This window comes from Sminthopsis crassicaudata, chromosome 5 (genome assembly GCF_048593235.1).
Source record: "Sminthopsis crassicaudata isolate SCR6 chromosome 5, ASM4859323v1, whole genome shotgun sequence".
Taxonomy (NCBI): Eukaryota; Metazoa; Chordata; class Mammalia; order Dasyuromorphia; family Dasyuridae; genus Sminthopsis; species Sminthopsis crassicaudata.
In genome coordinates this window covers 63,147,728-63,164,278 of record NC_133621.1, presented here as the reverse complement: position 1 = coordinate 63,164,278, position 16,551 = coordinate 63,147,728, and the positions used below count along the sequence as shown (strand labels likewise).

At 34.2% G+C, this 16,551-nt stretch overlaps 1 protein-coding gene across 10 annotated transcripts in view; it reads left to right on the top strand.

Annotated features, from left to right (window-relative positions):
* Positions 1-16,551, top strand: part of ABI1 (abl interactor 1) — a 90,685-nt gene that overhangs the window by 44,627 nt on the left and 29,507 nt on the right. For all 10 annotated transcript variants that reach the window (XM_074266983.1, XM_074266981.1, XM_074266978.1 and 7 more), the window contains exon 3: positions 15,122-15,298. In XM_074266983.1, coding sequence (XP_074123084.1) covers positions 15,122-15,298 — 177 coding nt within the window. The remainder of the gene's footprint in view (positions 1-15,121; positions 15,299-16,551) is intronic.

Below are 16,551 nucleotides of genomic sequence, written 5' to 3'. Positions count from 1 at the left end.
AGTTCTCAGCATCCACAAACAGTTCCTCTTCAACTTCAGACTTGCCCTAGATTCCTTTCTCAGCAGCTCCAACATCTGTCAAGGATGCCTTATCATCACCTGCAGTTGCCTTGGTCTTTGAAACAACTGTGAAAGGTTTTGAGGTAATGATTTAGAGGTGCCCTTATTGGGTCTTAGAGATATTGTTTTTATTGCATCAAGTGCTTTTTTGCAGCTAGTAAGCAGTAAAATAAATTAGATTCTTACTTTGTATCTTTTAACTGTGAAAAACTAAAGAAGTGTTTTCATTGTTGAATGTTGCTTGTGAAATCCTTGTATTTTGCTAATATCCTTTGATGACCAAAGGATGAGGTCAAAATCAAGTACAGTGTGTGTGTGTATATATATAAAGAAAGAAGAAACAAAGCATTCTCTATTAACTGGACATGAAAATATTCTTAGAAAACTACAATTCCTTCAATGGATTTGCCCAGTCCTATTCTCTCCTTATTCTGTCAGTGATCAGGAGTTAATGTAGTTGAAATTATTTTCCATCTCATCCCTCAACAGGATCTCTCCCATACCAGTCATACAGCCTGGAGCTCATCTCACAAGGAACACTTCTAGAAGCCCCCTTTCCTAGGTATTTCCTGTTTTTGGTTTAATGGCTGCTAAAGGCCAGTTACCTCTGCTGCTCATAGTGGTTGGGGCCATTGGTAAACAATGCAAGGTAATAGTCCTCGAGATTCTGGGACTTGGACTAGAGTCCTGAATTTTTGGCCTAGTCATAACCTGCTTTTTATGCCTGACACCTGAAAAAACTGAGTGAGTGACATTTTGAATATATGAATTCTACTTTATAATAGAAGCTACCTTTGTGGGCATTTGCATATTCAAAGATCCATTTTGCATTATTTTGTTTCATATTTTCCACTGAACTAAACTAGATTGGAGCCAATACAGGAATGATAGAGGCAGGGAAGAAACCCATTGCAGGTGTGTATATAGATGCTATGATGGCATGTTGTGCTGAAGTTGGCCCAAACTAAATTCCTGCTTAATTGGATTCCTGTAATAGTAGGAGTACCCACCTAAGTCAAGTACATTCAAATCTGGCCTTAGACTTTTCCTAGCTATAGACAAATCACTTAACCTCTGTCTGCCTTAATTTTCTCATTTTTAAAAGGAATGATAATAGTATCTACTTCCCAGGCTTATTGTGAGGAAAAAGTGAGAGAATATGTGTAGCTGTGGGAATGCTAGCTATTTAAATTGGTCTAATACAGACTCTAAAAGGCAAAAAATTACTTAGATTGATTCAGTTAAATGGAATATGTTCTCTGTTGATAAAGATAATCTGGGCTAGAGTATTTTGTTTAAGTGGAAGCAGGGTGTAATGAATTGTTTGATTTAATTTTTTTTGGCAACATTATACTTTCTTTAAGTTACAAATAAAACAGATTTTTGTAACAAGTAAACATAGTTAAGCAAACCAATTCAGACACTGGCCATATCCAAAATGTAAGTCTAAGTCTTGTTGTCTACCCAGTCTGTTATGTGTTAATGGTATTTGTTTCATTTGAGTGTTGTCTTTCTATATCCTTTGACAAATTATCTATTAGAACATGATTCATTCTTAATTATTTGTATAAACTCCCTTAATTTATCTATTTTTGTCTTCAAATTATATCTTTATAGGAGAAAATTACTAAGTGGTTTTGTGAAAATAATTTTGTCATCTATAATTTGCTTATTAAAGAATCTTTAATATGTAGATTGTGTATCCATTTGAAACTGTGTTATATGGGATGAGATGTTGGTCTTTTGTCATGGCTTCATGTATCAGTACCATTTAATAGGGATTTTGAAAGTTGATCATTAGAAGTCTATAGCTGCTGCACTATCCAAGTACAAATATGGTTGGAGAAGCAGAGGTAGCTCCCTGCTTCTTTTCCCCCTCCATCGTCATAACAAGTTCATGGATTAAGATGAATTAGGGATTCCAATAAAAATTAATAATTACACTTGTTTATGTATGGTGTGCTCTACAACATGTCCTAATGAAAATCACTATTTCTTATAGTTTTCAAGCCTGAGTTATTTCCAGAATTTTTATTACTATTTAAGATTTAAGATAGCGATAATCTTGTAAAGAAATCTGATGTACAAATTGTTGTTCAGACCTGACAGGCTTTTTCAAATTTTTTGGCAAGAAGATAATCAGAGAAGGTATTCTTACACAAATTTTAATTTCAGTCCAAAAAAAATGGAGAAAAAAGATTGGCTGTTTGTAAATGTTTTGTTTTTTTTTCCTGTCTTTCTGATTCTAGAAGTTCTTCTAGGGGGTGAGAACCATTAGGATTTACAAGGCTACATCGTAGAATTGCAGTATTTATTTAATGCTAGTCCCTCCCTCCCCCCCGCTGGCGTTAAGTGACTTGCCCAGGGTCACACAGCTAGGAAGTGTTCAGTGTCTGAGACTAGATTTGAACTCGGGTCCTCCTGAATTCAAGGCTGGTGCTCTATCCACTACACCACCTAGCTGCCCCTATTTAATGCTAGTCTTGCTGGCAAAAAAACAAATTTGCTTTGAGTCTGACTTAACATCAGCTCTATACTAATTTTTAAAAAAAATTTTCATGACAGTTCAGTAGAAATCACTGTTCTGCTCTGAAACTATTTTTAAGCATTAAAAAAAAAATGCTAGTTTCTCTTCTTTCCACCTGCAGTGTTCTGTGAAAATAAATGTGTTCATTTTCTCTAAAGTGGTTTTGTTTTTCAATTTGGCATGGAAATAGCATCTGAGTGGCTTTGCTCTTTGAAAGACTTTACTGTAGTTATGCTTTATTAATTAATGCCTTGAGCTAATTTTAAGACTTTTTCTAGAACTATATTTAATAGGTTATATGGAAGAAGGCTCGAGCAATATGTATAACTTAAATCTACTGGTAATCCATAATCCTTTTTTAAATCACTAAAATCTTTTGTGCAGAGTTACTAAGAAATCATATCACTGCCCTGTTTAATTTCATCTTCTGTTTTCCTCCACTGCTCTTGGGAAAAGTAGGGATACCCAGTTAAATGAACAGAAAAAGCATAGCAGATGTCCTGCATAATTAGCTTTCATAGAATCAAGACTGTGTGTTTATGCATTAATAGGATACTATCAAGAATAAGCACAATTACAAGTGTATTTTGAAATCTTAAACTCTATTTAGCTCTATTCTATGACTTCTTATTTTATGGTCAGTGAGGACAGGTCAAAAAAAGCCTTTTTGTAGAAGAAACATCTTCAAAGCAAGTACTGTATGTGTCCCTGTAAAGGCTGGGATTTAAAAAGGTTGAAGCAATCAAAATTATGGTCCTAGAGATTTCATTTGAATACATAGCTATTAGATCTCATATGCGAATACATTTTTGGCAGTCAAATATGCTGGCAAACTTTTTTCTTTTGAAAGTTCTTCATTGTTTTAAGGGTAAAATAGTGGACTTAGGTTGTAGCAAAATTCAATTGTGTGTTCCGATACTTTAATTTCTTCCAGCTTGTTTGGGCATATAAAATGCACATATCCAATTTGGGATTTAAGGTGTTTTTTTTGGGGGGGGGGTTGGTTGATTTTTTTTTTTTTTTTTTTTTTTTTTTAAAGATTTTAGGGCAGAATGAGGAGAATGTATCATACATGTCAATCCTCTGAATCTCTAGTAGCTGGCATAAAGAAGTTAGGTTGTGAAGGGATAACAAGATCATCAGAATAAGACTTTTTGCCAGAAAGGGCAAGCAAGTATGATACATACACCCCAAGCTAACTCCTTTTAATTGCTTTCAAGATAAGTGGTGAAACAACTTTATAGGGAAATGTTCCATACATAGAAAAAATATTTTAAATGATTGGTAGAATAAGAAGCAATGTTATAAGAATTTTCTTGCAGGAGTGTGTGTGTATGTGTGTGTGTGTGTGTGTGTGTTCATAAGTGCCTGTTATATATGTTAGCTCTTGAGAGAGATGAAAAGTTTTTAGATAGGGCTCCTTCCCACTTTGAGCTAAGCATCTAGAGTGGTTACTTGCCAAAGTTTTAAAAAGATAGCAAATAATTGATATAAATTTTTGAACTTTTTACTAGCATAATAGATTCTTGCTGTGATAATATTCATTTTCTAGCTATTTGCTTTGTTCTACTCTTTTAAAAATCCTTATTTATCTCCCATTTTGCCTTTTCTGGATTTCTCCATATTTTGAGGACAAGTAGTTAATGTCTAGGTGTTGCTGTCACATTTATACCTACACATACACATTTTGTTACTAATCTTTTTTTCTCAAGAGTATTTTATTTTTTTCCAGATACACATAAAGTTAGTTTTCAGCATTCATTTTTATGAGATTTTGTGTTCCAAATTTTTCCCTTTTCCTTCTTTCCCTCTTCTTTCCCCAAAACAGCAAGCAATCTGGTATAGAAACATGTGCAATTTTCTTATTTGTCATGTTGTGTAAGAAAAACCAGACTAAAAGGGGGGGAAAAACATAGGAAAGAAAAAACAAACAAACAAAAAAAGAAAATACTAAGTTTTAATCCACATTCAGTTTTTGAAGTTCTTTCTCTGAATGTGGATGGCATTTTCTATCCAAAATCTAATGAAATTGTCTTGGATCACTGCATTGCTGAGAAGAGCCAAGTCTATCATAGTTGAAAGTCACATAATCTTGCTTTTGTTGTGTCTCTTGGTTCTATTCACTTCAGTCAGCATGAGTTCATGTAAATCTCTCCAGGCCTCTCTGAAATCATCCTCCTGATTGATTCTTACAGAACAATAATATTCCATAACATTCATCTACCATAACTTATTCAGCCATTTTCCAACTGATGGGCATTCACTCAATTTCCAGTTCCTTGCCCCACTACAAAGAGGGCTACCACAAACATTTTTGCACTTGTGAATCCTTTTCCCTCTTTTAAGATCTCTCTGCAATACAAGTCCAGTAAAAACACTGCTGGATCAAAGGGTATGCATAGTTTGAGAGCCCTTTGGGCATAGTTTCTTTTTTTCTTTTCTTTTCTTTTTTTTCTGAGGCAATTGGGGTTGAGTGACTTCTGCAGGGTCACACAGTTAGGAAGTGTTAAGTGTCTAAAACAAATTTGAACTCAGATCCTCCTGACTTGAGGGCTGGTTCTCAATGCACTGCGCTACCTAGCTGGCCCTATAGTTTCGAATTGCTCTCCAGAATGGTTGGATCAGTTCACAACTCCACCAACAAAGCATCATGTCCCAATTTCCCCACATCTCCACTATTTATCATTCTTTTACTATCATCCTAGTTACTCTGAGAGCTGTGAAGTAGTACCACAGAGTTTTAATTTCATTTTTCTAATCATTAGTGATTGAGAGTACTTTTTCATGAGTACCAGTAGCTTTAGTTGAATCATCTGAAAATTGTTCATGCCCTTTAACTATTTATCAATTGGGGCATGACTTTAGAAGCAAGACCTTTATCAGAAGCATTGTCTATAAATTTTTTTCCCCCACTCTTGTGCTTCTCTTTTGATTTTGGCTGTGTTGGTTTTATTTTGTACAAACCCCTTTTAATTGAATGTAATCAAAATTATCCATAGCACTTTTCTTGCAAAATATTTTTTCAACTTCCAAATTGTGCCAATCTGCTTTGCAACCTATTTTAAAGTAATCTAGGCGTTTTGCACCAAAACTTAATATAGAGATTAAATAATATTTATAGCTTAAATGTAAATTAGATAATAAGTTGTAAATACTGGTCACATTCATTGGAAGTAGATGCATTCTGGTACAGTGGAAAGAGTGCCCAGTCAAATTATATGGGTTCAGATTCCCCTCTCTGATGGTTATTACTGTTTGATAGTAATAACAGGTTTGGACAAGTCAGTTAACTCATTCCTAAGTTCTCCCTCCCTCTTTTTGGGGCTTACTTTTTTAAATTGTAAAATTTGAGAATTGACCTAATGACCTCTGAGCTCCTTTCTAATTCTTCATGTAGATTTATTAACCTATGAGGAAGAAGATTTATTGAAATCTACAGTATAGTAACTTTGGTATTTCCCTGGATGAATGTCAGTCATTCAGTTAAACATTTATTAAACTCCTGCTCCATAGGCCCAGATACTGTTGGAAGAGGTAGGTATACAAAAAGAGGGCAAAAGCTTTCTAGGAGCATGCAGTCCAGTGGGAGAGACAGCATGCAAGCTGATATATACAAACAAGATTACGTGTAGGATAAATTAACAGAAGGAAGACACTAGTATTTAAACTTAAAAAAATTAATTTCCATGTCTCCCGCAAATACACATTAAAAACAATTTTTAGCATTTATTTTTAAAAATTTGAGTTCCAAATTCTTTCCTTCTTCATTCCCCCATTGAGAAGGCAAGCAATATGATATACATTATAAATGTGCATCTGTGAAAAGCATATTTCATGTGAGTTATGTTGTGAAAGAAAAGTCAGATAAAAACAAACCTTGCCAAGAAAACTATTGAAGTAAGGGAAAAAGTATGCTTTAATCTGCATTTAGACTCCATAATTTCTTTCTCTGGAGATGGATAGCAATTTTCATCATACATCCTTCGGAATGGTCTTGGATCATTGTATTACAAATAATAACTAAATCATTCATGGTTGATCATAACATTATTACTATTATTGTACACAGTATTTTCCTGGTTCTGCTTAATTCACATTGCATCAGTTCTTGTAAATCTTTCCAGGTTTTTCTTAGAACCTTCTCCTCATCATTTCTTATAGCATAATATCATTCCCTCACAAACATATACAAAAATTTGTTCAGCCATTCCCTACTTGATAAGTATCCCCTCAATTTCCAATTCTTTGCCACCATTAAAAGAGTTGCTATAAATTTTTTTTTTTGTTCATATAGACCCTTTTCTTTTTTTGCTTTTTTTTTTTTTTTTTTTTTTTACTTTTGTTGGATTTAGATCTAGTAGTGATATTGCTGTTAAAGAGTTTTATAGTCCTTTAGGCATAGTTTCAATTTGTTCAACAGAATGGTTGAAGGCATTAGTATTAAGAGGGATTGGGGAAGCCTTTCTGTAGAAAGTTGAATTGTAGTTGGGCCTGGGAGGTCAATAGTTGGTGTGAAGGAGGTTTGATGAGGAGCCAGAAAAAATGCTTGAAACCAAGAGAGAGGAACCTTTTATGTCTAGGCTAGCCAAGAAGTCACTGTCACTGTATTACAGAGTATATATTGGGGAGTAAAGTGCTAAAAAACTGAAAAGATGTTCATTTTACATTGTAATTCTAGAATTTTAAAAATACTAAAACTTGTTTTCACTCCACAAAATTTTGCTGAATATCTGGCTCTTTAACAAGTTAAAGTAATCAGCCAGGAGCAGAGGTGTGAGATATCATGATGGGAAAAAGTCATGCCAAAAGTATAAAAAAAATATAGCCTGTAGTGCTATATAAAAAGGTGAAGATAATTAGAAAGGAATGATTGAGGTGTGGGGAGCCAGTAGTCACTTCCTTCATCTTGGAATTGTAACAAAAGTGTCTTCCCATTTAAGGATGTGAGAGGAAGTTCTTTTTGATACTCAGTTTGACTGCTTAATTTGTTTATACTCTTTCCTCTTGGGAACCACAGTTAGGTGCCAAATTAGAAAAGATCAATTATCGGAGTTGAGAGGGGAATTTACTTTTTTTTTTTCCTCTCCCTCTTCTCAATTTAAACAGATGAGAATCTGGCCTGGGAATTAGAAATGGAGACTTTATTTGCATATTTCTTCTACTACCCCTTACTTATTTTCCCTCTTTATTAGTTGAATGGGGAGGAGATGGGGAAGAGTAAATAAGAAATTATCCCTTTGGCGGAGGGGAAGATACCATAAGAACGATTTTTTCTTGGAATAGTTAGAAAGGGAAGCAAAATGTTGTAGCTTGCTGCTTGTTCCTATTTAGATAACTTATTTTTTGGGGGGGAGAAGGTTTAGAATTTAAATGATATTGTCACATTATCTCTTTATAGTCATGCATAACCTTCTCTCTAAATCTTTTTGTGTTGGTTTTTGTGTTCCCTCTCCCTTTCCTTCCCCCAATGTGTATAACTGTAGAGCAATCTTGAAAAAAAAGATGTTGGATGAAAAAGAAAATAGGAATGCTTTTCATCTCTAAATCTGTATCTGAAATAGACCGTTACATGTTGTGTACCTAGTTTAATTTCTGGGCCACTCAGGGATTATGCTAATTTAATGATTTTGCTATTCCTTTGACTTACCTTTCTAATTTTCTAATGATTCTGTTCTTTATTATTGAAGAAGTTTGAAAGTATTGAAAAACTTCAAAGTTTTTAGTCTTATAATGGATTATATTCAACGTGTTTTGGTGTTCCAGGCCCTTCAAATCCTTTTAATTATACTTTTGCTGTTGTTCAGTTTTTTCAATCATGCCTGACTCTTCATGACCCCATTTGGGGTTTTCTTGGCAGAAATACTTGACTAGTTTGCTATTTCCTTCTCCAACTCATTTCACAGATGAGGAAATGAAGGCAGACCAGGGTGAAGTGACTTGCCCAGGGTTACACAAATTCTCTTTGTTTAGCCTATAGTGAGTAAAGGTACTTGTCTGTAAATAAATGTTGAGTATATTAAATTAAATTAAATTAAAAGTTAGTATTAGTATCTGCAGTTCCTAATTTGGAAAGTAGATTGCTAAGAATGTGTCTGGCAGCTTAAAGTGAGCCCACGGCTCACATGAACAGAAACCAAGTTCATCTCTAATTCTTGAAATTTCATGCTATTCTAGAGACAGCTTGTGTTCTAATGTTATTATAACTACCTTACATATAAAATATCAAAGCCAAACCTCTTTTGTTTTAGTCTGGAGAAAAAAAATTTTTTTTAAACTCTACTCTTAATTTAGGACAGATTGTCTCTAATCTAGAAATTGTTGCTGTTTCTTGGCGCACTCTTTTGTTTACAATCTGCTAGGAACCTTTCATTTTGAAAGTTATATCTTTAGTGGAACCAGTCAGATGCACCTGATGATTGTTCCTCCCATAAAATATCTTATCTTGGTCAATGTGCTTGGGACTTATGACAGACATGGTACAACTTTATAAAAGTGTGCCAAAATCCTTTAGGCAGCCCTTACAGCAAGCAGATTCTGCCTGTGTTCTTGTCTCTCCAGTGAATGTAATGAGACCTGTCTGCTTCACTCTATTTCCTCTTGTCTCTTATGGCAGATAAAAGTCTACTAGCTAGATTATTAACCTAATTCTTTAGAGACCGCCATTGATATCCTAACACGTAATCATTTCATTTGCTTTCTTTCTGTACTTTGGTATAATTTTCTCAGTGAAAAAAATATCACTACCCTCCTGACCCTAATAGACCCTACCCATACCTTGGACACTTTAAGTGTCCTATATCTGATGCTGAAATCTTAAACTTTGAACAGAACATAGAATACATCGATTCTGTCATACTTATGCAATCAGTAATGATGACACTTTTAGATGGTACTTTGCAGTTCTAAAATGATTTAAATATATGTTAAGATCTTATCTTAGTATGGTTCTCAAACCACTCTCCCTCCCCCACTATAGCAAGTTTACAAGCCAGTATAAACAGGAAATAACATTTGCAAAGGGGAACCCAGAAAGCTGTGCACAAATCATCCTAAAGAGCAAAAAGAGCATAATTTATACAAAATTCATATCCTGATAATATATGATGAGTCTGCACAAACCATCTAAGCACTACTATTCTGGCCTTTCAGCAAAATTCAGACCTCACAGCCCCAGACTTGTAGAACATCAAAAACATGCTGATAAGTTTGAGTTGATATGGCATATGTTAATGAACTAACCACAGGTTGCTACAAATAAGAATTATCTGTGCCCTTTCCCTCCCCAAGCTCTTCCCCTGGCTACCTGCCTTCTTCACCATCTTGTTCCTTGTACCACATTGCCATTTGCTTTTGTACCTCTTATTGCTTGGCTGTCTATATGGGCTTTCCCCTCATACCCTCTGCATTTAGTGTCATTGCTGCCTCTTTTCCCAATGCTAATTGTAATCTTTCTCAAGAATACCCAGAGAAATGAGTGTGCCTGTTCCTCTTTAATGATTTTGTAATTTCATAAAGTATCATAAAATGAGTTTTAATGATTTTGTAATTTCATAAAGTATCATAAAATGAGTGTAGTGAAATGAGCAGAATCAAGAGAATGAATATAGTAATCCCAATATTGTTTAAAGAATAACTTGGAATGACTAAGTTATGCAGAGTATTATAAATGTTTAAATCACTTATGAAGGACCTGTGAAGAAAGATGCTATCTACCCCACAGGAAAAACTGATAGAAGTATACATAATATGGTTTCATATACATTTATATGTGTTTTCTCTTTGCCTGTCTCTGTCTCTCTCCTTCCCTTTCTTCCCCCTCTTTCTCTTTTTCAATCCTTTTCTCTCCCTTCCTTCCCTTTTTCTCTTCCTCTCTCTCTTTTTCTGTCTTTGTCTCTTTGTCTTTCTCTGAATCAATGGTGGCCTTCTTTAGTGTGCAGTGGTGAGGGAGACAAATCAGAACTTAAAATCTTAGAAAAAATGAATTTTTCAAAATTTTGTAATTACAAATTTTACAAAAGAAAGCAATTGATAGGAAAAAAAGTCACCTAAAGGGGCATGGTGAACTCAAGTTGGCTGCCACACATTACAAATGAAGAATTGTACAGGGATATTAAGAATAAAGAATGTTACCAGAATGATGTATGACCAGGGAGACAAATAAAAGAAAGACCCATCACATAGCAGGGATGTGTTACCTTGGTATCCATGCTGTGTCCAAGAAATTGGAGATCCTTGGTCGGATAACTACTGGTAGATTCATTGGAAAAATGGCTGAGAAATGCACTCACTTTGTTTTACTTCTCATTGTGGAATGAGAGATTCTAGTCTTTCTTGAGGGGAACACATGGACCAGGAGTCAGGGAAGATATATTTTGGGGACAGAGAGGTTTTCTTGATGTCCTGAAGCCATACCATATAGGTAGCCATCTACTTTGCCTATGAATAAGGCTAGTTCCTGCTCATCTTCTTCTCCTAGGTAAACGTCATTCACAATGATACATGTGGGGTCTTCTTTTTATGTTTCCGTTAAAATGTTTTTTCTTTTTTGGCTAGGCAATTGGGGTTACATGATTTGCCCAGAGTCATAGTAAGTGTCTGAGACCAGATTTGAACTTGAGTCCAATGCTCTATCCACTGTGCCATCTAGCTGCCTCTTACTGTATGCATTCTTCCCTCCCCCCCGCCCTTTTTTCATTTCAAGGAATTGCTTTATTTTTTTAAATAATGGCTTTTTAGGTTTTTTTTTTTTTTAAATGCAAAGAAATTTTCAACATTCACCTTTGCAAAACCTTGTGTTCCATATTTTTCTCTCCCTCCCCATCTCCATCCTCCCCTAGACAGCAAGTAATGCAATATAGATAAAACATGTATAATTCTTCTAAACATATTTCTGTAATTATCATGCTACACAAGAAAAATTAAATCAAAAAGGAAAAAAATGAGAGAAAAAGTAGAGAAAAGCAAACGACAGCAATAAAAAATGAAAATGCACTATTCTGTGATTCACATTCAGTTCCCATAGTCTTTTCTGGATGTAGATGGCTTTCTTCATTACTGTATACATATAAAAAAATTTTTTTTTTACATACCCTCTTCATGTGAATTAATTCAGTTAGCTTTGGAAGCCCTTGAATGAATTGAGTGAGTTGCTATTAATCTTTTCAGCAATTTCAAAGTAAATAAATGTTCCAAATTTTGCAAAGAGCACTGAGAGAAAGTCACAGTTAGAAAGCTAGGAGTTAGAGGACTAAATGGCCACCTATGACTATTGCATATTAGGAGTAAAACAAAATTAGACACCCAATCTCCCCCTCAAGAAGTTTTTTCTTCTATTACTTAGTTTTAATTTTAGACCTTTTACTCTCAAATTGGAGATGTTCTCAGGGGATGTGTGAATCTTGACACTGGCTATCTCTTCTACCTTGCTTGGCTTTACACATCACTTAAGCTAGGAATATACAGACCTTAAGTTTCTCACACTCTAATCCAGTGCTTTCCCACCATACAGCAATCTTTTTTTTTTTTTTTTTTTTTTTTGTGAAAGCATCTTGTGCATCATTTCTTAAAGCACAACAATATTCCATCAAAATCATCACAACTTGTTCAACCATTCCTGAATTGATGGGCATCCCCTCAATTTCTACTTTTTTTGCTGCCACAAAAAGAGCTACTTTAAATATTTTTGTTCACATGGGCCCTTCTTCCCCCATCCCTAAATTTTTTTTTTTTTTTTTTTTATCTCTTTAGGATACAGACCTTAGAAGTGGTATTACTGAGTCAAAGAGTATGCCCAGTCTTTTAGCCCTTTGGGCCTAGTTGCAAATTGTTCTCTAGAATGGTTATATCATTCTATGGTTCTAGTTACAATGCTGTGGAACTGTCATTATTAGCTTATCTGATCGGTATCAGCTGGTATCTCAGGAATTGCTTTAACTCTATTTCTTTAATCAATAGTGACCTAGACCAATTTTTCCCCTCATGTTACTATAAATCACTTTATTCATCTGAAAACTTCCTGTTCATGTGACATATTCTTATCAATTTGGTATATCTCATAATCCTCTGTCTCTTGTTTGGTCTTGAATTCTTTTACACATAATCTGACAGCTAAACTATTCCTTGCTCTCCTAATTTATAGTATCAGCCTTTATGTCTAAATCATGTACCCATTTTGACCTTAATTTAGCATACAATGTGAGATGTTTGTCTATATCTAGTTTCTGCTAGATTGTTTTTCACCTTTCTTATTATTTTTTGTCAGGTAGTAAATTCTTGGCTCAAAAGGTAGGATCTTAATATTTATCAAACACCAGTTTTTTATGGTCATTTTTTACTGTGTATTGTATACCTAATCTATTAACACTGGTCTACCACTCTTTATCTTTTATCTAGTACCAGATTCCCTTGATGTTCTTGAACTTTTGTTTTTCTAGATGACTTTATTATTTTTGCTAGTTCTATAAAAACAATTTTTGGTGGTTTGATTGGTATGGCACTGAATAAACCAATTCAGGTAGAATTATCATTTTTATTATATTGGCTTGACCTAACCATGAGCAATTAATAATTTTCCATTTGTTCAGAAAATTGTTTGTATGGAAAATGTTTTGCAATTTTGATGCTGTTTTGGTAGATAGATTCCCAGGTATTTTATATTGTCTACAGCTATTTTAAATGGAGTTTCTCTTGCCTCTTGTCCAGTTTTATTTGGACATTATCTAGCATTGATTCTTTTACTATTATACTTTGCAACCAAACTGGGCTGCTCTCCTGTTTTTGACCTTTCCATTTCTTGTCTTTCCTCTTTCTCCTCTCGGTTACTGTTATTCTAGTTATTCATTCTCCTGACCCGCGTCAACTTTGACTTTTTACTCTCACTGTCCATAGTCTCTTGTTAAATCTGATATTGCCAAAAACTTCTTATATAAGATTCCTTCTGTCACATTGACCATCATTGATATAGGCTTTCATTGCTTTACACACCTGGATTATTAATTAGTTTTTTTGGTTTTTTTCTGTCTCAAATTTCTCCACTATTCTTCACTCAAACTTCACTCCTAAAGTATAGGTGACCATATTTCCTATTCAGTAAGTTCCAGTGACTGCCTATTACCTCCAGAATAAACTATAAAATTGGGTTTGGCATTCAAAGCCCTTCATTAGTAGTCTCCTAATGGCTTTTCTAGTTTTTTTGCTTTTCATTTTTCATCCCTTCTCTCATCCCATAATATTTTTTTTCAAATGTTATGTTCTCTTAACATAACATTTCTACTACCAGCTCTATGCATTTTAATTGGCTTCTTTGAATACCTGGCATTTTCTCCTTCTTTATCTCCATATCATGGCTTTTCTAGTTTTCTTCAAGTGTCCACTAACGGTTTTCTTTCTGCAGAAATCCTTTCTTAGTGCTAGGGCCTTCCCTCTGTTGATTATTTTCAGTTTATTCTTTGTCTTATTTGAACATAGTTATTTGCACATTAGAAGATTGTGAGGTCCCTGAAATCTCAAACTGGCTTTTCCCCTTCTTTGTTTTCCTTGTGCTTAGCACAGTACCCGGCCTAGAACAGAAGTTTACTAAGTGTTTGTTTATCGTCACATGGCCAGTTTCTTTTACCATGTTTTGTATCCTATACTCATTCATCCCCTAATTCAGCAATGAATGGGGAAAGTGCCATTTTCTCAACTTTGAGTCTGTTTAGTCTTCATTAGACTTATTAAGCAACATTAAGCCATTTTCATGACATATCCTACTCCTGGAATACCTCTTAAAAATCTCTAGTGGCTTCCTGTTTAACTTCTTGTTTCAGAGATATCAATGACCAAATAGGAAGATATGGAAAGTATTTTATAAGTTATGTAGTAGTACTGGCCACATGAATGATGCTAAAAAATACTTTAGAGTCATGGAATTTTAGAAGTGAGAATTTAAAGTTAATTTAGCTCCATCCTTTATTTCACATTCCTTCATCCTATATTTCACTGGTGAAGTGATTTGCTTCAAATAATAAACTTTTCAAGATTCTCACTTGCATGGTGGGAATTACTGGAATTTTTTGCCTTTAATCATTTCATTGTTTTAGATTTTGAGAACTTCTTAGAAAGAAGATATCCTTGCTAGGAATTATTTGTGACTTAAATTTTTCCAAACAGAATGTCCTTTTAATCCCATTTTCTTCATTCACTTGTGTTTTGGGAAATACTTGTGTTAGCTTGTGTTTGGAGTCACAGGTACCTAAAGCTCTGGAATAGACCTATAGAATATAAGAATGTATTTTTTACTTTGCCATGTAAACTTGATCAAATGAGTACCATATGTGATGTTTAGAATTTTTTAGTTGTTCTAGAAGCACATCTATGAATGTTTTGAAGAAAGAAAGCATATCTCTATATTTAAAGATTTAATATATATATATATATTTTAGGTGAAAGTAACTTGTTCCAAGAGAACTTTGATCTGCTTTCTCCTCTTTCTCTGGCCGAGTGGGCATCTTTTTTAATAGTATTTTTTTTTTCTTTGTTCAATTTGAAATATAGACTGTGGACATTCATAAAGAAAAAGTGGCTCGGAGAGAAATAGGTATTTTGACAACAAATAAGAATACATCCAGAACTCACAAAATAATAGCACCTGCAAATATGGAACGTCCTGTAAGGTACATTCGAAAACCTATAGACTATACAGTACTGGATGATGTGGGCCATGGTGTTAAGGTAAGCATTTCTATAAACTACATATTTGTTTGGAATTTTTAAGATGATACAGATTACAATGATGGTTTTACTAGACAATTATTGTTCATGAGTAGCATGATATATAGAATACTTATGAGAGCAATTCATTAACTTGACTAGCTGTATTAACTTATATTGGGTTAAATGATTATTATTCTGATGTTTATGAATTTTGTTTTGCCTGGGTTATTTATCAAGTACACATTTTAAAATTAATTGTTATAGCCCGTTTTTATGACCGTGGGGTCTATGTAACTTTTACTATGTTGTGTCAGTTTTTCATCCTTTTGTAGTATCTTTTTTTTTGCATTGCAAAGGAAACATGGTGATGTGATAGTTGCATCACATAAACAATTTGTCTGTCGTTTAATATTGCTTTCTTTTTAGCTAAAAAAACTTTGGGGAGAGATTATTGGAGTGAATTCCCTTGCCATCTGTACACATTTCTCGAGGAGAGGTGAAGAGGGACAAAAACAAAATTAGGTGCTCAAAGGATTAAGTTTCTGATGAATCATCCATCATTTTATGGCATTTTGAAGGAGAATAATTTTAGCCAATCTTTATTCAGGATAGATTAACCCAGTGTAATTTTAGAGCCTTTTCCTACAAGGCTTTTTTTTTTTTTTTTTTTTAAACTTTTCATGTCTAGGTGATTAGGTCAGGCTTGATTAGATTGTTTTGGGGATTATATATTTTCTCTTAGAACTAGGAGCTTTTAGTAGAATTTGAAGATTTATGTTGTAGATTTCCTGTCTTATTTCCACTCTCATATGGAGTTTATCAAGATTTCCAGTGGGTTTTCCCAAAGCTGGCATTGAGTAGTATTCTGTCCCTTATTCTGCACAATATTTCCCTGTCCTGATTTAAGGACTACAGTACCTTTGACCACTACTACTACTACTACTACTACTACTACTACTACTACTACTACTACTACTACTACTACTACTAGTACTACTACTATACTAGTCATCTCAAACGTATTAGAAGGGTGAAAAGTCAATCCTCCTCACAGAAACTTAGGGATCCCTATCTGGAATGTCTTTTTCATTACTTCTATTTGTAACACCTTCTTTTACCCTATCCTTCCTCAACCATGAATAGTTCAATTGTGTCCCCACCTACCCATTGATGTTTAATGTGTCTATATGATTGATGATGGCATGAATACATAAAGCTGGTAGTTAAATGTAATTCCCATTGTCAAGAGAAATTATGCAATCTGTTTGACA